Raw genomic sequence first — 26,112 nt, forward strand, 5'->3', positions numbered from 1 at the left:
AGGGAACTGACAAGCTCTTCAAGACTGATATTGTTCAGATCCTTTGACAGCTTCAGGGCAGTAACCATGGGTCTCCCATTCTTTGGCAAACTTCTGACTATCTTTTTGACGTGGTCTGCAGTTGTGTATCCTTTGTCTAGAACCTTGAGACCTGCAATTAGAGTTTGGAATCTAGAGAACATTACCTCTATGGCTTCGTCATCTTCCATTTTGAAAGCTTCATATTTCTGGATAAGCGCCAGAGCCTTTGTCTCTTTGACCTGAGAGTTTCCTTCATGAGTCATCCTCAGAGAGTCAAGGATGTCTTTTTCTGTTTCTCTGTTGGTGATCTTTTCATACTCGTTGTAAGATATAGCGTTGAGAAGAATGGTTCTGGCCTTGTGATGATTTTTGAAGACACGCTTCTGATCTTCTGACATCTTACTTTTGGGAACTTCAACTCCATTTTCTGAGACGGGAGGTTTGTATCCATCTGTGACAATGTCCCAGAGATCAGCATCATAGCCTAGAAAGAAACTTTCAATTCTATCTTTCAAGTAATCGAATTTCTCTCCATCAAAAACAGGAGGCTTAGCATTGTAACTGTCTCTTTCATTTGTGTGGGCCATAGTTTTTCTCGTTCTGGATCTCTCTACACTGTTAAGTGTTTGATTAGAAAATCAATAACAGAGCCGAAGCTCTGATACCAATTGAAGGTGAGAAAAACAAGAAAGGGGGGTTTGAATTGTTTTGGAAAATAAGCGCTTTTTCAGACAAAGACCACACAAGGAATTTATACTGGTTCGCTTATAACACAAAGCTACTCCAGTCCACCCGGCCAAGGTGATTTTGCCTTCAACAAGGACTTAATCCACTATTCTTGAAAGATAGTTTACAACCAACGTCTAAGAGAAAGATCTCTTAGTCCTCTCAAGTATACAGACTGCGCAGAGTCACTTGAGGAAATAAAACAATAGATAAAAAGACAATGTAATCTAGAGTGCTTCTAGGATAAGCAAAAATATTACAACAGTAAGATCAAAAGAATGTTTCACGTTCTAAGCAAAAGCTTCGTGAAAGATTGAGAGAGAGAGAGAGAGAGTAAAACGTTTATGTGCGTTGTTGTGTCTCTTAATGTTGTTTGCTGTCCTTTATATAGGGGTGAAAGGACCGTTGAAATTGATGGCAGATGATTTGTCTTGAATAGGAATTAATGCCATAACTTCTGTTGTTTCTTGCCAAAACAACTTTGTCTCCCTGAATAACTTCTTTCCAATAATAGTTTCTTTCCATTTGAGATTGAAGTTGTCGTTACTCTTTCTATATGGAAGTCCAAAATCAGAGTCTGCGTGGCTCTGGGAATCTTTAAGAGTTCTGATGATGTCTTCAGATGACGCTGAGAGCTTCTGGAATGATATACCGTTGTTCAGAGTCAGAACTTCTAGAGTGCACTCCTTCTTCAGATGCTTCTGATATTCTGCTGTTTTGCTCAGAGTTAGAACTTCTTGAGCATGTTTCTACCTCAGATGCTTCTGATCTTCTGCTGTTTTGCTCAGAGTTAGAACTTCTTGAGCGTGTTTCTACTTCAGATGCTTCTGATCTTCTAGTAATTTGTATCTGATATGATTCTGTATCTGATGACGCAATCAGATTCCTTTCTTTTTGTTTAGAGTATTGCACACTTAGAAACTTTTCGTTAGAGTGCCATTTTTGGTTTCATCATTTGTTATCATCAAAATCTTGGAATCTGTTGTAGAACAGTTTTTGTTCTTACACTAAGTTCTTCCAATTCATGGATATCCAAAATTTATTTCTCGCATGCAGCTGTGTAATTCATGTTAAGGGTCTTAATGGCCCAATAAGCTTTATGCTCGAGTTCCACAGGCAGGTGACATGATTTACCATAGACTACTTTGAATGGTGTTGTTCTTATCGGGGTTTTGTAAGTTGTCCTATAAGCCCACAAAGCTTCATGAAGTTTTGCAAACCAATCTTTTTTAGAGGTTGCAACGGTTTTCTCCAAAATTTGTTGTATTTCTCAATTGGAAACTTCAACATGCCCAATTGCTTGAGGGTGATATGGCATTGCTACCCGGTGTCGGACTCCATATTTCAGCAACAATCTTTCGAAGATTTTGGAAATGAAGTGAGAGCCTTCGTCGCTAATCACGAGTCTTGGTACATCGAATCTAGGAAATATTTGATTCTTGAAAAGTTTAATCACTACTTGTGCATCGTTAGTGGGAGAGGTTATTGCCTCAATCCATTTTAATACGTAATCAACAACAATGAGTATGTATTTATTACCAAAAGAAGACGGGAAGGGACCATTATATCTATACCCCAGACATCAAATACTTCTAATTCTAAGATACCTTTTAGTGGAATCTCATCTCGTCTATAGATATTGTCGGTGCGTTGGCATCGGTCGCAATTTTTAATCGCGATGTGGATATCTTTCCATAGATTAGGCCAAAAGAGGCCAGATTGTAAGATCTCCGCACAAGTATTTGAGGTTCTTGTGTGCCCTCCATAGGATGCAGAGTGGCAGTGAGATATGATATCGTTTACTTCCGATTCAGGGACACATCGACGAAAAATACCATCGACCCCTTTCTTGGAAAGTAGTGGTTCGTCCAATAATAATGTTTAAGATCATTGAAAATTTTCTTCTTTTGCTGGTATGTTAGGTTTGGTGGAAGCACTTTAGAAGCTAAGTAGTTGACAAAGTCAGCATACCATGGCAGGGTGGTCTTGGTGCAAATAGATTCCACTACTTCATTAGTTTCTGTGTCATTATACGTTAGAGAGCGTTCGATCATTTCGCTTTCGATCGTAGGGGAAATTGACATTGATGGGCACTTGTTCGGGTTTTAGATCCTCAATCCTAGAAAGATGATTTGTTACTATGTTCTCAGTGCCTTTCTTATCTTTGATCTCTAGATCGAATTCTTGTAAGAGTAGGATCCATCTTAAAAGTCTCAGTTTAGCATCCTTCTTACTTAACAAGTACCTAATTGCGGCGTGGTCGGTATAGAAAATTAATTTTGCTCCTACTAAGTAGGAACGAAATTTATCTAAGGCGAATACAATGGCTAGGAGTTCTTTTTCTATGGTGGCGTAGTTCATCTATGCGTTGTCTAAGGTTCTACTTACGTAATAAATAGCATGGTGCTTTCTATTTTCTCTTTATACTAAGACTGCGCCAACAGCATAATCACTAGCATCACACATTATCTCAAATGGCTTACTCCAATCAGATGGTTTCATAATGTGTGCAATAATGAGAACATTTTTCAGATGTTCAAACTTTTTTAGGCACTCTTCGTCAAATATGAATTCAGCATCTTTTATTAATAAGCTCGTTAGTGTTTTTGTTATCTTAGAGAAATCCTTTCGGTAGAAACTGGCGTGTGTCGTACCCCAATTTTGTCCGGGCTCATTTTTAATTTTTTCAAAATTAATTTCAGTTTCATTTTTGCATCATACACATAACATGACACACATTTGCATCATGAATAAACACCTGAAATGTCAGTCAGAATGAATTTATTTGGGAATACGGAAAATCGGTTGAATTGTCAAAATTTGAGGAAAGACTGTATTTTTAATAGGTATATTTTGTCCTGACAAGTTTAGTGTGACGGGTTTAATTTTTCTGAATAAAAAGTGGTACTCGATTTCTTTTTTTTATTGGTCAAATATTCAAATTTAGCTATTTAATTAGATTTTGGTTAGTTTTTAATATTAGTTAATTTTTCTTTTTATATATATTAGTTGATTTTTAAATATTAGTTTTTTCAATTAAATATTAGTTAGATTTTTCTTTTTAATATTAATTAGTTTTTTAGTGTTAATTAGTTTAAGAGTTAGTTAGCTTTTTTATTAGTTAATTTTTAAATAGTAGTTAGTTAGAGTTTTTAAAATATTAATTAGTTTTTTATTTATTTAATAATTATGTATATATATGTTAACATTGGATTCTCTTTTCTTCATAAAACAGAAAAAACAAAAAATAAATAATAAAAACAAAATTCAAAATACTCCAACGTCTCTCATTCTCCTCCACTCACATTCCACTAATTCCCCCACTCAGTAACAAACTTCCACTACCTCTCCCTCTACTGTACGAAAGAAAGGAAAAAGACAAAAAAATTTCTCTCTAAAACACGCTGTAAAAACCCTCTCTCTCTCAGAATTCTCTCTCATCTCTCACACTCTCAGCAAAAAAGACACTCCCTCATCCTCACAAATACTCTCCTTCTCAAAAACCCTGTCGCCACCCACCAACAACAACGTCTCTCTCGCCCCTCTCACAATCACTCACAATCACTCACACAAATCCGCAACCCCTCCCTCACCAGAAGCTCCGTCCACAATCGCTTCCAACTACCATCATCATTCTCTCAATCTCCCACAAAAAAACCACCGCCGCAACCGCACGAGCTTCGCCCTAAACCCTTCAACCTCCGAAACCCCTTCCGTTTCACCATCAATCATCTTCTCCACCTCATACGCCGCAAACTCACTCACCTTCAAAACCCACGCTCAAAACCCTTTTCATCTGTTACCGACGAAACCCTCGACCGCTAGCTCCCGCCGTTGCCTCCATTAAACCGCTAAGTCCTTCATCGTCTCAAACCACCAACAAACCACCATCATAAACCCTCCGAAGTTCCTTCGGATTCGCCGTAACAACAGCCAAGACTCCATTTCACTCTACCGCCGCCATCATTGTGCATCTGGTTTTCAACCATGAGGTATTCTCCGCCATAGACCGATCCATCACCATTGCTACCACCAGTAGCCACATAACAGAATCCGACGGCGCTTCAACATTTGGCTCAGATCTGGATTCTCGATAACCTAAGAACAACAACTTGTCATTGGGGATATTTGGGAGTAGCTGATTCGCAACGGTAATATTGGTGTCGATAACTTTTGATTTTCCTCTGTGCTTGTTTGTGCATATCTTTTGATTTACATTATGAGCATATGCGTTTTCGGTTACACTAGCTTTGTTGAGTTTGTTTTTAAGCGTTGTCGTGTGTTGAATCATGTAGAGAAAATGTTGATTTGATAAGTTTTCTTTTACCAAGAGATATGTAATGAAGGGTTGAAAAGTCAACCTGGTTATTATTTATTCTGATATTTACTTTGAAGAATGTCCAAATATGCCTATAATTAGAGGTTGTTGTTGTGCCATGGTTTGTTCAGCAAAGTTCTGCAGATGAAAGTGGTAATGCCTAACCGTGTCAGCTTGCGGCTCAACCGTTTTCATGTTGTTATTTCATGAGTTTAGTGCATATTAAATTACCTCTTAAACCACGGCGGATAAAGGCCAGCATTCCATTTGTTTTTATTTTCATTATTCTCTTTAATTTGGATATGGTCAATGCTAGTTGATACTTTGCTTCAATTTATCATCCTAATATTGATTGGTGCAAATGAGTTGTTAGTCCACAGCATTATCAGAATTCTATTAATCACATGGATGGTTTACAACGACTTTCTCAAATACATGTTGGGTTTTTTTATTGCTAAAATTTAAAAATTGGATTATTAATTGCCTATGGATTTTATAAGTGTTCTCTAATCATATGGCATTGTTAACGTTCAGTTAATAGGTTGTGTACCTAACCATGGTGTTTACTATGCGATTACAATTCAATTATGATGAAGTTGGAATTTCGACTCACAAGTACGAGACTTTTTTATGTTTTGAGCACATTGTGCCTACCTTGTTTTAGACACTTCAAAATCAAATTGGTGTTAATTAAATTGATTGATTAAATCAAAGTTTGTTTAAATTATTTGGTTGTGACGGTTGATTACCTTTGAAATTATGGTTAATCAAGTGATTTTGATTTGGGATTTTGATTGGGTCAATTAGGTAGTTTGTCTAAATGCTAATCAAATACCTTTGTCAATTAAATATTGATTAAATTACTTTATCATAATCACTTCCAATTTTTCATCAATTCAAACCAATTTCAAAAAGCACAATCATACAGTTCTCGATTCAATATCGAGCCCATTTTAAAACACCCTTGTAAGTCGATTGCTCTTCGCATCGCCATCAACCTCACATAGCTTACTCTTGGGCTTCCTTACAATGAAACCTACTTGTTTATTGAATAATCGAGTAGATGAAATAATACACTAAATAAACTCATTTCATTCACAACTTCAAATCATTTTTCCAAACCAATTCAATTTCAAAAAGAATTTTTAAACATAAATTTGGGATGAAAAGGAGATAGGAAGCGTACGCTTCACTATTTCTCAAGCACTTGAATAATTGGCGTACGCCATATTGCGCAAGTTCTTGTCACCCGATCAAATCTTAAGTCACGCAAATTCAAATCATTTTTTCAAATCAAATATAATTTCTAAAGAATTTTCTTTTTTAAAATAAACTTGGGTTGAAAAGGAGATAGGAAGTGTACGCTTCACTATTTCTCAAGCACTTGAATAATTGGCGTACGCCATATTGCACGAGTTCTTGTCATCCGATTAAACCTTAACCTTACACATTCAAATCATACTATTTCAAATCATTTCTATAAAATTCCAAAATTTTTTTTCTATATTTCAGATGAAAAGAGGATAGGAGGCGTACGCCTCACTATCTTTCGATTATTCGAATAATTGGCGTACGCCACATTGCTCGAATCTTCGTCATCAAATCAAAACCATAATCATACAATTTCAAATCATTTCTACAAACTCCAAATCTTTTTAATTCCATATTTCAGATGAAAAGGAGAATAGTGAGCATCCGCTTCATTATCTCTCGATTATTCGAATAATTGGCGTACGCCATATTGCTCGAATCTTCGTCATCAAATCAAAACCACAATCAAATAAACTCAAATCATACAAAATCCAAACCTACCAATCCAACATACAAACATATCTTTTACAATTTAAACTTCGGATGATAAAAGATGAGAGGCGTACGCCTCGCCATCTCTCGATTATTTGAATAATTGGCGTACGCCATATTGCACAAATTATCGACTTCCGACTAAAATACGTTAAATAAACTTGGATAAGGGAATAGGTGGCGTACGCCTCATTATTCCTTGAATAAGCAAGTAAGGGGCGTACGCCTCACTACCGTGCATATTCAACATCCACAAACAAACTTTCAAAATAATCTGAATGAAAAAGGAATAGAAGGCGGTCGCCTTATTACTCCTCGAAAGAATTGGACGATTGGTGTACACCATATTGCTCAACCTTTCGTCGTTCTCCAAAAACATCTCCAACAAATTAAACCTAACTTCTCGCCCCCGCGCGATCGAAACCAATCAAAACCCAAACACATCAATTCAACCTGTCACCCCCGCGTGACCAAAACCCTCTTTTCAAAAGAACACTGTCAATCCCTTCTAATGCGCACAACAAACCAGTGCTAGAGCCTCCCCCGAGAGTAGACATGCCAGCGTTTAGCCGTTAGAACGCCGACCTATACAGTCGTTCATCCAAACAAAACACACCCAAATATTCGTAGTAGCCCGAACTACGAATGCTCTGATTTCCTTATTGCACCATAAGGATACGTAGGCAGGAGATTGCTGTATCTTCGCGAGCACACTAATAAAAAACCTCCCATTTCCCCCTCCTGAGGTCTTCATCCATATCTATCATCAATTCTAATCACTCGAAACAAACAAGTAACAGTCAATTAACAGTCAAATAGCAAAATCAGACTAAGAGGTTCCCGTTGAGTACAACGGACGTGAGGGGTGCTAATACCTTCCCCTTGCGTAATCGACTCCCGAACCCGAATATGGTTGCGACGACCATTATTCTTATCTATAGAGGTTTTCTCGATATTTTCCTATCCCTTCATTGGGATAAATAAAGTTCGGTGGCGACTCTGTTTCGAACATTTTTTTCCGCGTCCTATCGCGAGGGATCGCATTATCACATTTTCGAGGTGCGACAGACTGGCGACTCTGCTGGGGACTGGTTTTCAAGCAAGAGAGAGTCTAGCCTAACTTAGTCTGATTTTGCTATGACTGTTGGAAGATATTCTTCTCTTCCATACTTATTTCTCTGTATTCTTTTTTGATTATTTGTATTGTATGTATTTTATCTTGATACTTTGATGTGGGGCTTGATATTTGCTGTGAGATAAGCTTCATACCCGAGCTTCGAGAAAAAACTTAGAACCCGGAGTTGTGTAGTATTGAACCGAGGGGTGTACACCTATTGGAACAATACGAAGACTCCACCTAGAGTAGATCTGTTTGGAGTTTCCATCACAATATGGCTAGCCCATCATTGCGGTAGAGGTTCTAAACACGATCCGTGACTCTAGGGACCTCGCCTTAAAACCAAGTTTTGTTTTCAAAAATCGGTGATTGTGTAGTATTGAACCGAAGGGTCTACACCCTGTTCGTGCAATACGAGAATCCCACTTAGATTAGATCATTTCAGAATTCCCATCACGATGTGGCTAGCCCACCATTGCGAGGAAGTTTTGAACTTGATCCGTGAGTCTAAGTTCCTCCCTTGAAAACATAACTTTAGAACCTACCTTTGGGAATTTCTAATCAGAGAGACCCGTGCTTCTTCCTGTTATCCTGACGTACCCGACGTGTGAATAATTTTGAGTCTGTATTCCTCTGTGAAAAATCATGGCAAAATTTCATGCATTTGCATATCATCAGCATGCATTGCATATCATATTCCAGAAACAAAAAAACTTACACCATATTCTCCCCTTGTCCAGTAAACGCTGACTACTCGACACCGGTACGAGACACGCCGCAATTACAAGATGACACTTGAACAGCTTGAAGCCAACCAAGTTTCGATGAGGACCGACATTGACTCGATGCAGGCAAAGATGGATCGCTTGCTTGAGACCATGTTACTCTTGGCCCAGAAGGAGAAGGATGCTGAGACTAATGCCGAAGCCAGGAAAGTTGCTACCGAGTTTGGATCGCCATCACTTAGCATCCCTGGAGTGACTGAACTTGATGGTAATCCCGCTCAGCCCAGAGGAGGACCGATCCCTATTCCTGTTCCTATGGTCAACAAAGAACTTGAAGGCGATCATTATGCCAATTTTACCATTTTGCATTCTTGTGATTTGATCTTGTTTGTCTAAGTACTGTATGCTTTAAAACATTGTTATTTGTATTTGGTTTTACTAATGTGATGATTATGCATGCTTTGAATCAATCTTTCATATTCACTCCTCTATCACATTTACAAATCACAAACACATACTTTTTCACCTCACTTTCTTCATCACACTATTGTTAGTAAATGTTGGAAGGAGGATGACGAAAACACAATACTCATAATTGCTGATCGTATGCTTTCGGATAAAATCCTGCTAATGATGTACAGGCATTGTTTCAAATCCCCAAACACTGGAGAGATAAGGAGTTAATCCCTAGTCAACCACTTTGAGCCTAGAAGTAGGATTTTCTTTCGGATTTACAAACCTTTAAATCTAACCTGGGGCAGGGTAGTGTTCAGTTAATCTGACTACACATTCGAATTACAAAGATGAGATATCCCATGCAAGGATCAATCACATGATATTCTTCGCACACATCCTGAAGTGTCGAAAGAACCATACAAATCCAAAATCTATGTCGGTTGTTCTTCAATGACCAATGAATTGGCAGTCACAATTTAAAAAAAAAAAGGAGTCAAAGAAAGAGCCCGCTAAGTCCAACACCCTGAAAGGAGACTTAGGCAAAAACAGGGGCAATACCCGATGGATTAAAGCTTCAAACCAAGCAGTCCATGCAAAAGTTAGGGATTAAAACAAAAATCGAAAGGGACAATGAAAGTCTCCAAAACAAAAAACAAGATTCAGTGACCACCATACCAAAATCAAAGGGTCACTGACATCCAAAAAAGAAATAGGGTGGCTGCCATTCCAAGAGACCTTGAATCACCATCTTTATCCTTACACCTGCAAAAGACGAATGTGTGTGAATTAACTGAACGTAGGATTGGAGATCATCATGAAGAAGGGGTGGGTTAAAATAAACTTTGAGCCTTATATCCTTTTGTTTCAATAACCATGAACCAAGCCACGTTACAACCTTCAAAAGACCTAATTGAAGTAAGGTTTGTTCTGAAAGCATACTACAACAAGGTTGAGTAAACTGACTCCCAAAGATTTGCTAATATTCTCTTCTCACTACATCACTCACACGCTAGCTAAATCAGCACCGCGTTTGGACTCATGGTCCATTCGTCACACGCTACCACAACACTTCCAAAATGAATGATTGTTTTTCAAAACTTGCATAACTGTTGCATTAACATCACCATTTCTTGGATAACAATTCTTAATTGACAGTCAGTACTTGACATTGAAAAAATTCTAAACAAGGAGCAATTCAAGAGGCACTTGATCATTGGTGTTGACACAAATCAAGACCATCCTATGAATCAGGGGCATGGCATATTTAATCATTATTGACCTAAGAAGTAGGCGGTACAAGACAAATCTCCAAGCATCGGTTGATCATGGAGGAAAAGTACTTCAATACTCAGTCCGTCTGGGGCAAGTCCCTCAAAGGCTTTGGACATCAGAAAACAAACTCAGACCATGTCATGGGACAATCACTCCTAAGGTTTCCTTTCAAGGAAAATTCTTTTGAATACCCTACATACTGGGGCAAGACAAAGTTGCAAGGGGCAAATTCCCTTCATATCTTCAAGTCAGTCAAGCAGATTGCATCAAGACATTAGTGACTACTTGAATTCATAACCCAAATGTCGAAAGTTCATACCAGTACAACATCATACCTTGACAAGAATCCTTAGGGTACGTCAAAAGCACAATCATCATGCGTTGATCACGTCGCTATGCGCAGTCATAGGCTGGCCAAACACTTCAGAAGAAGAACTGAGATCTTCTCGAAGACAAATACATAATATATCAGCAAGAGATCAAACTTGGGGCACCAGGAGTATCCACACATATTGCGTGTTCATCACATCATCAACTACCGAGTGTCGGGAAGTCAAATATTTCCACCAATCAACAGTGCAATTCACATTGACAATTACCAAAAAAACTAAAGCCCACCTTGCTGGCATTCTCACAAAAACAAATACAACCAACTTTGGTTACCAAAAAATTACACTACCTTTGAGAAGGGGGGCCAACCCCAAACAAGCCAATCAGTCTTTGCATTCCAACATGCATCACATGCATCACCTCATACATAACACATACATATCATTCATGTACATAACACGAATCAAAATCCAAGGTTTAGTCGTAGGCATCCAGGCCAATCCTCAGTCGAGTCATTGTCACTTCCTCTGAGTGAGTCCCTACCCTACTATCGGGCGTTCCCCATCGAGTTACCTCTTTCAACCTTTTGTTGATAAGATGTTATCCTCAGCTAAAACAAACAATGTTTCTCCAAACACTTACCTTGTTTCACGTTGAGCGTCCCTCAACGAGTCGTTTCCTACAACCTTTTGTTGACAGAAACTACATCTCCCCAGAAAATATTGGTTCTGCAACCTTTTGTTGTCAATACCCTGAGCAAATCTTAACCAACAACGTCCCAACACTACCCAACAAATCAGGTTTACTGAACTTTGTCAGTAGCCTTGTTTTCCAATATTGTTCTCACTGTCATCCTTTTGGTGAAAGTCCATTGAAGAATGATCATCACCCTGTATACGATAACTGTTATCCTTTTGGTAATGGTAAGTCCGTGACATTTGAAAAATCCAACCCCCACTGTCATCCTTTTGGTGTCAGCAATATTCACAGTTATCATAACTTATTATCATCCTTTTGGTGGTAACAAGTTTTGAAGTTATGATCTCACCTTCATCCTTTTGGTGATGGTGATTGTGGATTCATTATCATCCTTTTGGTGATAACGAGTTCTGTTGTGTTGTAGTGCCTTCATCCTTTTGGTGATGGTGACTATCGACTTATTATCATCCTTTTGGTGGTAACTAAGTTTTGTCGTTTGACAATACCTTCATCCTTTTGGTGATGGTGATTGTTGACTTCTTATCATCCTTTTGGTGATAACAAGTTTGTGTCTTGATCCTACCTTCATCCTTTTGGTGATGGCGATCATTAAGTTTGTGTGCTTATTATCATCCTTTTGGTGGTAACTAAGTTTTGTCGTTTTACAATACCCTCATCCTTTTGGTGATGGTGATTGTTGACTTCTTATCATCCTTTTGGTGATAACAAGTTTGTGTCTTGATCCTACCTTCGTCCTTTTGGTGATGGTGATCAATTGCGTGTGTGCTTCTTATCATCCTTTTGGTGGTAACAAGTTGTGTCTTTTAACAAAACCTTCATCCTTTTGGTGATGGTGATTGTTGACTTCTTATCATCCTTTTGGTGATAACAAGTTTGTGTCTTGATCCTACCTTCGTCCTTTTGGTGATGGCGATCAATTGTGTGTGTGCTTCTTATCATCCTTTTGGTGGTAACAAGTTGTGTCTTTTAACAATACCTTCATCCTTTTGGTGATGGTGGTTATCATCCTTTTGGTGATAACAAGTTTGTGTCTTGATTATACCTTCATCCTTTTGGTGATGGTGATTATCATCCTTTTGGTGATAACAAGTTTTGTCCTTTAATTATACCTTCATCCTTTTGGTGATGGTGGTTATCATCCTTTTGGTGATAACAAGTTTGTGTCTTGATTATACCTTCATCCTTTTGGTGATAGTGATTATCATCCTTTTGGTGGTAACAAGTTTTATCTTTTAATTATACCTTCATCCTTTTGGTGATGGTGATTATCATCCTTTTGGTGATAACAAGTTGTGTTTTAATTGTACCTTCATCCTTTTGGTGACGGTGATTGTGTTGACTTATTATCATCCTTTTGGTGATAACAAGTTTGTTGTGTGACTATACCTTCATCCTTTTGGTGATGGTGATCATTGAAGTTATCTGACTTATTATCATCCTTTTGGTGATAACAAGTTTTGTTGTTGGATCTTACCTTCATCCTTTTGGTGACGGTGATCTTTGAAGTTGATGAGTCAACTATCATCCTTTTGGTGATAAGCTTGATACTATACTCTCAGTAATGGAAACTTTATCAGAATAACCATCATCCTTTTGGTGACGGACATCATCCTTTTGGTGATGAATACCTTTGAAGCTCAGCTTATCCATCATCCTTTTGGTGATGACAATCCTGACAATCGTGGTGAATTACTATCATCCTTTTGGTGATAGCAGTTAAATCTACTGTCATCCTTTTGGTGTCAGAGAACCAGTCCCACATTTGTCTTTACAACAATAACAACCTGTGCAAGATTTGAATGTTGACTCAAGGGTTGGCATTGACCGAGCATCCTACCCCTATTACCTTGGCATCCATTGCATCATCATCTGCATCTCTCCATTGCATTCCAAAGGACAAAATTCGGATCCTTTCGTATTTAATTACCTTCCACCACGAATGTATGATGACATTGTCATTCTTACCTTCTAGTTTAAGATAATTAAATAGGGGCAGCTGTCGTACCCCAATTTTGTCCGGGCTCATTTTTAATTTTTTCAAAATTAATTTCAGTTTCATTTTTGCATCATACACATAACATGACACACATTTGCATCATGAATAAACACCTGAAATGTCAGTCAGAATGAATTTATTTGGGAATACGGAAAATCGGTTGAATTGTCAAAATTTGAGGAAAGACTGTATTTTTAATAGGTATATTTTGTCCTGACAAGTTTAGTGTGACGGGTTTAATTTTTCTGAATAAAAAGTGGTACTCGATTTCTTTTTTTTATTGGTCAAATATTCAAATTTAGCTATTTAATTAGATTTTGGTTAGTTTTTAATATTAGTTAATTTTTCTTTTTATATATATTAGTTGATTTTTAAATATTAGTTTTTTCAATTAAATATTAGTTAGATTTTTCTTTTAATATTAATTAGTTTTTTAGTGTTAATTAGTTTAAGAGTTAGTTAGCTTTTTTATTAGTTAATTTTTAAATAGTAGTTAGTTAGAGTTTTTAAAATATTAATTAGTTTTTTATTTATTTAATAATTATGTATATATATGTTAACATTGGATTCTCTTTTCTTCATAAAACAGAAAAAACAAAAATAAATAATAAAAACAAAATTCAAAATACTCCAACGTCTCTCATTCTCCTCCACTCACATTCCACTAATTCCCCCACTCAGTAACAAACTTCCACTACCTCTCCCTCTACTGTACGAAAGAAAGGAAAAAGACAAAAAAATTTCTCTCTAAAACACGCTGTAAAAACCCTCTCTCTCTCAGAATTCTCTCTCATCTCTCACACTCTCAGCAAAAAAGACACTCCCTCATCCTCACAAATACTCTCCTTCTCAAAAACCCTGTCGCCACCCACCAACAACAACGTCTCTCTCGCCCCTCTCACAATCACTCACAATCACTCACACAAATCCGCAACCCCTCCCTCACCAGAAGCTCCGTCCACAATCGCTTCCAACTACCATCATCATTCTCTCAATCTCCCACAAAAAAACCACCGCCGCCACCGCACGAGCTTCGCCCTAAACCCTTCAACCTCCGAAACCCCTTCCGTTTCACCATCAATCATCTTCTCCACCTCATACGCCGCAAACTCACTCACCTTCAAAACCCACGCTCAAAACCCTTTTCATCTGTTACCGACGAAACCCTCGACCGCTAGCTCCCGCCGTTGCCTCCATTAAACCGCTAAGTCCTTCATCGTCTCAAACCACCAACAAACCACCATCATAAACCCTCCGAAGTTCCTTCGGATTCGCCGTAACAACAGCCAAGACTCCATTTCACTCTACCGCCGCCATCATTGTGCATCTGGTTTTCAACCATGAGGTATTCTCCGCCATAGACCGATCCATCACCATTGCTACCACCAGTAGCCACATAACAGAATCCGACGGCGCTTCAACATTTGGCTCAGATCTGGATTCTCGGTAACCTAAGAACAACAACTTGTCATTGGGGATATTTGGGAGTAGCTGATTCGCAACGGTAATATTGGTGTCGATAACTTTTGATTTTCCTCTGTGCTTGTTTGTGCATATCTTTTGATTTACATTATGAGCATATGCGTTTTCGGTTACACTAGCTTTGTTGAGTTTGTTTTTAAGCGTTGTCGTGTGTTGAATCATGTAGAGAAAATGTTGATTTGATAAGTTTTCTTTTACCAAGAGATATGTAATGAAGGGTTGAAAAGTCAACCTGGTTATTATTTATTCTGATATTTACTTTGAAGAATGTCCAAATATGCCTATAATTAGAGGTTGCTGTTGTGCCATGGTTTGTTCAGCAAAGTTCTGCAGATGAAAGTGGTAATGCCTAACCGTGTCAGCTTGCGGCTCAACCGTTTTCATGTTGTTATTTCATGAGTTTAGTGCATATTAAATTACCTCTTAAACCACGGCGGATAAAGGCCAGCATTCCATTTGTTTTTATTTTCATTATTCTCTTTAATTTGGATATGGTCAATGCTAGTTGATACTTTGCTTCAATTTATCATCCTAATATTGATTGGTGCAAATGAGTTGTTAGTCCACAGCATTATCAGAATTCTATTAATCACATGGATGGTTTACAACGACTTTCTCAAATACATGTTGGGTTTTTTTATTGCTAAAATTTAAAAATTGGATTATTAATTGCCTATGGATTTTATAAGTGTTCTCTAATCATATGGCATTGTTAACGTTCAGTTAATAGGTTGTGTACCTAACCATGGTGTTTACTATGCGATTACAATTCAATTATGATGAAGTTGGAATTTCGACTCACAAGTACGAGACTTTTTTATGTTTTGAGCACATTGTGCCTACCTTGTTTTAGACACTTCAAAATCAAATTGGTGTTAATTAAATTGATTGATTAAATCAAAGTTTGTTTAAATTATTTGGTTGTGACGGTTGATTACCTTTGAAATTATGGTTAATCAAGTGATTTTGATTTGGGATTTTGATTGGGTCAATTAGGTAGTTTGTCTAAATGCTAATCAAATACCTTTGTCAATTAAATATTGATTAAATTACTTTATCATAATCACTTCCAATTTTTCATCAATTCAAACCAATTTCAAAAAGCACAATCATACAGTTCTCGATTCAATATCGAGCCCATTTTAAAACACCCTTGTAAGTCGATTGCTCTTCGCATCGCCATCAACCTCACATAGCTTACTCTTGGGCTTCCTTACAATGAAACCTACTTGTTTATTGAATAATCGAGTAGATGAAATAATACACTAAATAAACTCATTTCATTCACAACTTCAAATCATTTTTCCAAACCAATTCAATTTCAAAAAGAATTTTTAAACATAAATTTGGGATGAAAAGGAGATAGGAAGCGTACGCTTCACTATTTCTCAAGCACTTGAATAATTGGCGTACGCCATATTGCGCAAGTTCTTGTCACCCGATCAAATCTTAAGTCACGCAAATTCAAATCATTTTTTCAAATCAAATATAATTTCTAAAGAATTTTCTTTTTTAAAATAAACTTGGGTTGAAAAGGAGATAGGAAGTGTACGCTTCACTATTTCTCAAGCACTTGAATAATTGGCGTACGCCATATTGCACGAGTTCTTGTCATCCGATTAAACCTTAACCTTACACATTCAAATCATACTATTTCAAATCATTTCTATAAAATTCCAATTTTTTTTTTCTATATTTCAGATGAAAAGAGGATAGGAGGCGTACGCCTCACTATCTTTCGATTATTCGAATAATTGGCGTACGCCACATTGCTCGAATCTTCGTCATCAAATCAAAACCATAATCATACAATTTCAAATCATTTCTACAAACTCCAAATCTTTTTAATTCCATATTTCAGATGAAAAGGAGAATAGTGAGCATCCGCTTCATTATCTCTCGATTATTCGAATAATTGGCGTACGCCATATTGCTCGAATCTTCGTCATCAAATCAAAACCACAATCAAATAAACTCAAATCATACAAAATCCAAACCTACCAATCCAACATACAAACATATATTTTACAATTTAAACTTCGGATGATAAAAGATGAGAGGCGTACGCCTCGCCATCTCTCGATTATTTGAATAATTGGCGTACGCCATATTGCACAAATTATCGACTTCCGACTAAAATACGTTAAATAAACTTGGATAAGGGAATAGGTGGCGTACGCCTCATTATTCCTTGAATAAGCAAGTAAGGGGCGTACGCCTCACTACCGTGCATATTCAACATCCACAAACAAACTTTCAAAATAATCTGAATGAAAAAGGAATAGAAGGCGGTCGCCTTATTACTCCTCGAAAGAATTGGACGATTGGTGTACACCATATTGCTCAACCTTTCGTCGTTCTCCAAAAACATCTCCAACAAATTAAACCTAACTTCTCGCCCCCGCGTGATCGAAACCAATCAAAACCCAAACACATCAATTCAACCTGTCACCCCCGCGTGACCAAAACCCTCTTTTCAAAAGAACACTGTCAATCCCTTCTAATGCGCACAACAAACCAGTGCTAGAGCCTCCCCCGAGAGTAGACATGCCAGCGTTTAGCCGTTAGAACGCCGACCTATACAGTCGTTCATCCAAACAAAACACACCCAAATATTCGTAGTAGCCCGAACTACGAATGCTCTGATTTCCTTATTGCACCATAAGGATACGTAGGCAGGAGATTGCTGTATCTTCGCGAGCACACTAATAAAAAACCTCCCATTTCCCCCTCCTGAGGTCTTCATCCATATCTATCATCAATTCTAATCACTCGAAACAAACAAGTAACAGTCAATTAACAGTCAAATAGCAAAATCAGACTAAGAGGTTCACGTTGAGTACAACGGACGTGAGGGGTGCTAATACCTTCCCCTTGCGTAATCGACTCCCGAACCCGAATATGGTTGCGACGACCATTATTCTTATCTATAGAGGTTTTCTCGATATTTTCCTATCCCTTCATTGGGATAAATAAAGTTCGGTGGCGACTCTGTTTCGAACATTTTTTTCCGCGTCCTATCGCGAGGGATCGCATTATCACATTTTCGAGGTGCGACAGCGTGTCCTAAGAAACTACGAATTTATCTAATAGTTTTCGGAGGTTGAATATGTTCTATAATTTCGACTTTTGCTTTATCCACCTCAATCCCTCGGTTGGATACGACATGCCTAAGTACAATTCCTTGTCGGACCATCAAATGGAATTTTTCCCAATTTAATACGAGATTTACCTTAATGCATCTCTCAAGTACCATTTCTAGGTTCGAAAGACATCCTTCAAATCTCTTCCCACAAACAGAGAAGTCATCCATAAATACTTCCATCATGCCGTCTATAAAATCAACAAAGATCGACATCATGCATCTCTGAAATGTTGTAGGGGCATTACACAGTCCAAACGACATTTGTCGATAGGCAAATGTACCATAATGACATGTGAAAGTAGTCTTTTCTTGGTCATCAGGATGGATAGGAATTTGAAAGAATCCTGAGTATCCATCTAAATAGTAGAAGTGAGAATGTTTAGCCATTCGTTCAAGTTTTGGTCAATGAAGGGCAATGGAAAGTGATCTTTACGAGTGGCTTTATTTAGTTTTTTATAGTCTATGCACATTCTTCATCCGGATTGAGTTCTTTTTGAAACAGATTCGCCCTTCTCATTACAAACAACGGTAACACCTACCTTCTTTGGAACGACATGTATCGGGTTGACCCAGTTACTGTCGAATATCAAGTATATGATTCCTGCTTCTAATAGATTTTATACCTCCTTTTTTACTACATCACTCAAGATGGGATTTACTCTTCTCTGATGCTCTCTAGAGGTTTTAAAGTCCTCCTCTAGCATAATGTGATGCATACATATAGAGTGGCTTATTCATTTTAGGTCAAAAATGTTATAGCCTAGAGTTGTCGGATATTTTCCTAGGACATGGAGTAATTTTTCGGTTTCTATATGTCCTAAGTCAGCGTTGACTATAACTGGTCTTTAAAGCTCGGTTACTACGAATTCATATCTTAGATCTTTGGGTAGTGTTTTAAGTTCTATTGAAGGTTTCTCGAGGCATGGTATTGGGTTTGGTGTTAGTGCTAGACATTCTCTCAGATTGTCGTCTACTTATGGCTCACTTTATTCATCGCTTCGAATATAGGAGGTGTTGGAATCTTCAGTACTTCAGTATACTTAAATGATTCCTTATCCATTTCTTTCACACATTCATCGATGACGTCTAAGAAATAACATGATTCGTCTATAGCTGGTGCTTGTAGGAATTTAGCTAAGAGAAATTTAACCTTTTCTTCTCCGACTTCGAATGTTAGCCTTCCTTTCTTCACATCTATGATGGCTCCGGTTGTGGCTAAAAAGGGACTTCCTAAGATAATAGGGATATGGGAATCCTCCTTTATATCCATTATTACAAAGTCGATAGGAATTTAGAATTGTCCTATACGAATGGGAATGTTCTATAGCATACCTACGGGAAATTATATGGAACAATTAGCTAGTTGCAGAGACATCTTCGTTGATCTGAATTCTCCTAGAGTGAGTTTTTCGCATGTGGATAAGGGCATTAAACTAACATTGGCTCCTAAATTGCATAAAGCTTTGTCTATGATAAACTTTCTGATTACACATGGTATGGAAAAACTATCAGGGTCTTTTAGTTTATGAGGCATGTTGTTTTGAATGATAGCGCTGCATTCTGCAGTAAGCATAACGGTTTCATCATCCTCAAGATTTTTCTTGTTGGATAAAATCCCTTTAAGGAATTTAGCATACGAAGGCATTTGTGTAATGGCTTCTGTGAATGGTATGGTTATGTTAAGTTACTTCATAAGTTCTACGAATTTCTTGAATTATCCTACATTTTTGGATTTAACAAGTCTTTGGGGATAAGGTACATGTGGTTTGTATGGTGGCGGAGGCGCATAAGGTGGTTCTTTATCTTTTGCCTCACCGCTCTCGTCTTTCTTTCCATCCTTGGTTGGTTCGTTTACCTTTTCGGATCCCTTACCGGAATTTTGATGCATGGTCAGGTTTTGGATTCTGGGATCAATTGGTTCATCTAATTTTGTTCCACTCCGAAGTGTGATAGCGTTAGCGTGGCCTTTTGGATTTGGTTGAGGTTGACCAGGATATGCTCCAGTTGAGGCTGCTATTGTGGCTTGTTGTTGGGCTACTTGGGAGATCTGGGTTTCTAACATTTTGTTATGGGTAGCCATATCATCCAACTTATTTGACAATTGTTTCATCCATTCACTCGTATGAGCATTTTGATTTGTAAATCATTTATTTTGTTGAGCTTGGGCATTTATGAAGTTTTCCATCATGATCTCTAAATTTGACTTTCTAGGTGCTTGTGGAGCAACAGGTGCTCCTTTCTGATAGCCAGGTGGAATAGTAGGTGATGGGTTTGGTGGAAGCAAAGCATTGTTACTTTTATAGGAAAAGTCTGGATGGTTCCTTCAACCAGGATTGTAAGTGCTTGAATATGGGTTTCTTTGAGCATAGTTTACTTGGTTGGTGGCAACACCAGGCAATAACTGACAACCAACATTAGTGTGCCCACGGGTTCCACATAATTAATAGTTTGGTGTTATGACAGCTACGATAGCTGCTAGTGTTATGGCCAAGCTTTCAATCTTCTAAGTAAGCGCATCCACTTTAGCATTGACGCGGTCTATGCCATTAGCTTCATACATTCCTCTTTTCGAAGTTGATTTTTCTACAACATCATGTTTTCCTCCCCATTGGAAATGATTTTGGGCCATGTTCTCTATTAGTTCATAGGCTTCGTCATAAGGTTTGTCCATTAGAGCTCCGCCAGTGGCAGCGCTTAAATTCATCTTAGAAGGTATGGATAATCATCCATTCTTCAAGTCCATGATGTGGACAAAGTCGCATCATGTCCTTGTATATTTCCCAAGCGTCGAAAAGAGTTTCATTGTCTTTTTGCTTAAATATGTTGATTTGAGCTCTTAGCATAGTTGTTTTGCTTGGTGGAAAATATCGGGCTAAGAAGACTTTCTTCAACTCGTCCCATGTGGTTACTGATTCTGAAGGTAGAGATTAGAGCCAAGCTCTAGCTATATCTCTTAAGGAAAAAGGTAAAAAAAAACATAATCTAATCGCTTCTTGACTGACACCATTTGCTTTCACAGTGTCTGCGTATTGCACAAATACTAACAAATGTAAGTTAGGATCGTCTGTAGGATTACTTGAAAATTGGTTTTGTTGAACAGATGATAATAGCGAAGATTTCAACTCGAAATCATTTTGATTGATGGCAGGGGCAGAAATGTTGTTATGTGGTTCTTCTTGCGATGGAACACCATAATACTTCAATGAACGGTTTTGTGGTCTTTCGGCCATAATTGGTTCTGGTTCTGAAATTGGGATGTTAGGATCTAGAAGATCGTATTTAATACGAAAATTGTTGATTCGGCGTTTTAGATTAAGATAACGCTCGATATCGTCAATTGGTTGCTCTAACTCCTTGCTCTGAGAGCGAGTGTCTGGCATATAATCGACAAAGAAAAAGAAAGAAAATTTGTTGCCTTAGTCTATACTGCACAACAAAGGAATCACAATATTGACTAAATTAGTCTTCGGCAACGGCGCCAAAAACATGATCGCGACGGGTGTGTCTGTCGGATTATGACTGGAAGTGCACAACCTATCGTGTAGTTTTAAAAGATTATCGAACCCACAAAGACTAATGGTCAAGCTAATGTTATCTATTATTGTAGTGCAAAGCTAAGGCTAAAGGTTATAAGGTTATGAATGGAGATGAAAATACTAATTTCTAACGGTTTAAAAGTTATGATAATAAATGAGTTCGGAATATGGATTCCACGTTCCTTTGGGCTTAGGTAGAATTTGGGAACTAAATATGATTCTATTGCGTTATGTAGAAAATACCAACTTAAAGGTCCCGTCTCACACTCTCGCGCTATTAACAAAGATCACACCTCCTAACCACATGATTTTGCTCTCGCTCGCCCGTTCTAATTAGAAAGTGTATTTTGAAAGTAAATAAGATCCTAAACGATGCCTAAAGCGCTCTTGCTATTTTTAGGATCGATGCCTAGTTTCCACTATCTGGTTCCTTCCTCGCACTCTTGCGCTATCAGATTGAACCTTAATTTCTCTCACACTCTCGTGCCAAAACGGTAAAACATACATTTGAAAACTAAAGCCATAACATAGTTAAATCATACATTCACGCCTAATATTTCTACTGAGTCTCGTCAGTAACGACGATCCTCATACGCCAGACTCAAAATAGTTTAGCAAGAAATGATATTATTTGAATACAACAAAATCAAAGCATTTAAAACAAAGTAATTAAAACAGTGAAACATACAAATATCAAAAGCGGTAAAAAGAACCTGAAATTGCGTAAAATAAAACTCGAATTAACTTCAACTTGAAAATAACGGCAGGCTTGTTCTTGATCCAAGAGTACAATGAAGAGTAAAATAAAAATTGAACAAATGTGACAATCCCTCGATGTGAGTTATTATCACTTTTACAGGTAATTTATGTAAGAACAAATTTAGTTCTACAATGTATCTCTAAGATTTTGATGATAACAAAGGATGAAACAAAAATGGTACCTTAACAAAATATTTCTAAGTATGCAGGACTCTTATCAAAACATTCAGATAGACATTCATCAGATACAGAATCAAGCTCTGAGATACCACTTGGAAGATACGCAAACAGAAGCTCTGACTATGATCAAACGCAAGCGCAAGCTAAACTAAAGAAGTCAGACACTCTGAAGTGGAAGAATGACTCTAGAATCTGAAGATGTATGCTCTGATGAAATCAAGTAAAGAGAAACTCTAGAGACAGTCAGCAACAAGCATCTTCTGAAGTCGCAATCACTTAATAAAGGCTCTGACGTTAGGATCCTTTGATTCAGAAAGCTTATCCTTGAAGAAATTCGCATATGGAAAGAAGCTATTTTAGGAAGGAGGTTATGGCGCTCCAAATATTGCTTTCGAAAGAACATGGAGATTAATGACATTAATCATCCATAATTGCTCAAGATTCTGACATTAACATCACTGAACGGTCTTCTCACTACTCATATATAAAGGATGGAACGCCATCCAAAGAAAGACACCTGAAACACATGAGAATACAATACTTCCACTATTCATCAGTCATTCTCTCACGAGCTGCTGCTCTAACGTGGGAATATTTCTTGCTCTTACCTTGTGTAATTTCTGCTTATGTTAGAAGCACTATTCATTACTATAATCATATTATATTGCTAAGAAATTTCCTCAAGTGACTTGTGAAGTCTGTAAACTTGAGAGGGCTAAGGGAGATCTATTCTCTTAGACGATTGTTTGTGTAATCTTTCAATATTAGTGGATTAATTCCTTTTTGAAGGCAAAATCCCCTTGGCCGGGTGGACTGGAGTAGCTTTGAATTTCAAGAAAACCAGTATAAAATTTTGTGTTGATTTCTTTTGTCTCTGCGTGTGTATTATTTCTATAAAAAAATTATTCTTTTAAAACAATTCAAACCCCCTTTCTTGTTTTTCTTTACCTTCAATTGGTATCAGAGCTTCGACTCTGTTATTTATTTTCTAATCAAACACTTAATAGTGTAGAGAGATCCAGCGTGAGAAAAACACTATGACCAACACCAATGAAAGAGATAGTTACAATGCTAAACCTCCAATCTTTGATGGAAAAAAATTTGATTATTGGAAAGATAGAATTGAAAGTTTCTTTCTGGGCTATGATGTTGATCAGTGGGACATAGTTATTATTGGCTACATACCTCTTGTATTTGACGTCGACGTTGCCATTGCCAGAAGCAAGATGACAGCTGATCAGAAGCGCGACTTCAAAAACTATCACAAATCCAGAACAATACTGTTGAATGCCATTTCCTACAATGAATATGAAAAGATCACCAATAGGGAAACATCTAAAGAAATACTTGACTCCCTGAGGATGACTCACGAAGGAAATTCTCAAGTCAAAGTGACAAAGGATCTGGCTCTAATTCAGAAGTACGAAGCCTTCAAGATGGAGGACGATGAAGCCATAGAGTTTAGCGGTAAATTGATGACCATCAAGCTATGGATAAGCTAGATGTCAATTAAACCAGAGTCGCCATCACGCTTTTATTGTTTCCAAGGGAAAAGGGAAAAGTACGAACAAAACCCAAAAGATAAGAAGTTTTCAAATCAAAACTAATAAAATGCCAGAGATTACAGGTAAGGGGGTTGATTACACAGAGGGAAGATGTTACCATCCAAAGTGTCTTAGGTACTCCTAGGGAGCCCTTTTTTGTGTGCATATGTGTTTTTGTACAAATGATGTTTGCAATTAAAACAGAGTGTGGGGGGATGAGAAAAGAATTTATTAATTATATTTTTGTGTTTGACAAGACCTTCGGACTTGAGCCTACGTACTGTAAGACCCCAATTTTGACCCTAAGATCCCTCATGCAATTTCATCATAAGCATTAGCATTGGGATCATACCTTGGCATCCTCCTTACCCCTCCTTCATTGGGTTTGTTTTGGGAGAGATCACAAAGTACTTTGTGATTGTATCATACTTGTATATTATCATTTTACTAACCAAAATACCAAAAATATGTCTTTGTATTTTCCTAACTCTTTTGTAGGTAGGGCATGATCTCCATTGATCTATCAAGTTCATATCTAGGGTTTGAGACCCCCATGACAAAGAGCACAACCATTAAATTGATACAAGAATGGTTATGGGCATCATATATGAGTTCCATTGATTCCTACATGTTATATTGATCAAGTTTTCTTCAAGAGTTTGAGGGTGATATGCCTTGGAAACCCTAGTTTGATTGAGTATCTTGAGTAACTTCTCCAACAAGCTGTCTCACCAATTGATCAAATTTCTCAAGGAGCCCTTAAAATTTCATCATCTTATGCATATATTATCTACCATGAGCCTATAAAGTCAAGTGAATTGAAGATTGGCAAGTTAGTTGATGGTGGTTGGCCAGATGAATTCATCTGATCAAAACTGGGTCTCCCTAGACCCTATCTCCTACAATTTTCAGCATATGAAAATTATTTAAAGAGAAAGGTTACTCTGTATGACATTCTAAACAACTTTCATGTTGAGAGCTAGAGCTAGTTTTGCTTGTAAAACCATTTTCTATGTTGAAACATTATAGGTCATTTTTTCTAAACCCTAATTTGAAAGTCAACTTCCCAAGGCCATAACTTTCTCAATGTTTATGATATGAAAGATTTACAATTTTAAAAATAAAATTCAAGATGTCTACTTCAACTTTGATGTTTTGAGTGGGAGCTAATTCAACTTTTATGAGCATGTGATATAAGGCTACATTATAGGTCACTTTTGACCTATACCATTGAACAAGTGATTTTTCCAAACTTCAAAAATGCATAACTCTATCACTTCAAAGCCAAATGACATGAAATAGGTGACCATTTTGAAGGTATTTGAAATACTTACAACTTTGATGAAGACGCGTTTCTCATTTCAAACTCACATAAAAAGTTAAGCAAGGTGGAATATTGAGATATATGGCTTGACACTTAGAAAAAATTTCAATATGTTAAAATTTTCAAACTTCCACCTCAAAATTCATCATGATACAATCTCCAAATGGAAAAGTGTTGAACACGAAAGTTGTTCCTATTGATCTAACCTTTCCAAAAAGTCCAAGTTCATCCAGTTTGGACAAGAATTGTCAGGGCTGCACATGGAATGAACATGGTATCATAATGTGGCAAAGATCAAACTTTAAATCTTCACACACACTTGCCTTGCAATCCAAGTTGATTTTAGACTCTCTCACATTCATTTGTGGACCTTAAGCAATGATCTCATGGGCATGTACACGCCCTTGCACCCATGCATCATCATTTGCCAATTTTGGAAAGTGAATTTGAAGGTGCAAATATCATGAGTTGCAGCTATAAATAGAGCCATCTAGCATCAGATTAAAACACACATTCGCGCCAGCTTTGACCCTAAACCCCCCTAACCCTTCCATTTGAGAGGATAAACCTGACAATTTAATCTTGAAATTGAGTTTGAATCTCATTGTTTTGAGATTCAAAACTCCAAGGATCCAAGACCTTTTGTGCATTTCATTCT

General features: G+C 37.5%; 1 protein-coding gene and 1 non-coding gene across 2 annotated transcripts; one reads left to right on the plus strand and one right to left on the minus strand.

Annotated features, from left to right (window-relative positions):
* Positions 1-19,081: 19,081 nt before the first annotated feature.
* LOC127094781 (uncharacterized) lies at positions 19,082-20,173 on the minus strand. The gene is made up of 3 exons (XM_051033561.1): positions 19,927-20,173; positions 19,550-19,770; positions 19,082-19,369 (listed from the first exon to the last, which is right to left on the minus strand). Exons 1-3 carry the CDS (start codon positions 20,171-20,173, stop codon positions 19,082-19,084), a joined length of 756 nt encoding a protein of 251 aa, XP_050889518.1.
* Positions 20,174-20,847: 674 nt separating this feature from the next.
* Positions 20,848-20,954, plus strand: LOC127099385 (small nucleolar RNA R71). Its single transcript, XR_007793891.1, has one exon. It is a non-coding gene; the product is annotated as a small nucleolar RNA R71 (small nucleolar RNA).
* Positions 20,955-26,112: the final 5,158 nt, after the last annotated feature.

This window comes from Lathyrus oleraceus, chromosome 6, assembly GCF_024323335.1.
Source record: "Lathyrus oleraceus cultivar Zhongwan6 chromosome 6, CAAS_Psat_ZW6_1.0, whole genome shotgun sequence".
Classification (NCBI taxonomy): Eukaryota; Viridiplantae; Streptophyta; class Magnoliopsida; order Fabales; family Fabaceae; genus Lathyrus; species Lathyrus oleraceus.

Coding starts and splice junctions, on each gene's coding strand:
- LOC127094781 (XM_051033561.1), bottom strand. CDS start 20,173: ATGTTAGAAACCCAGATCTCCCAAGTAGCCCAACAACAAGCCACAATA. Junction 19,771..19,926: donor TGGAAAGAAAGACGAGAGCG/GTGAGGCAAAAG, acceptor TACCATTCACAG/AAGCCATTACACAAATGCCT. Junction 19,370..19,549: donor TATGCAATTTAGGAGCCAAT/GTTAGTTTAATG, acceptor ATGGATATAAAG/GAGGATTCCCATATCCCTAT.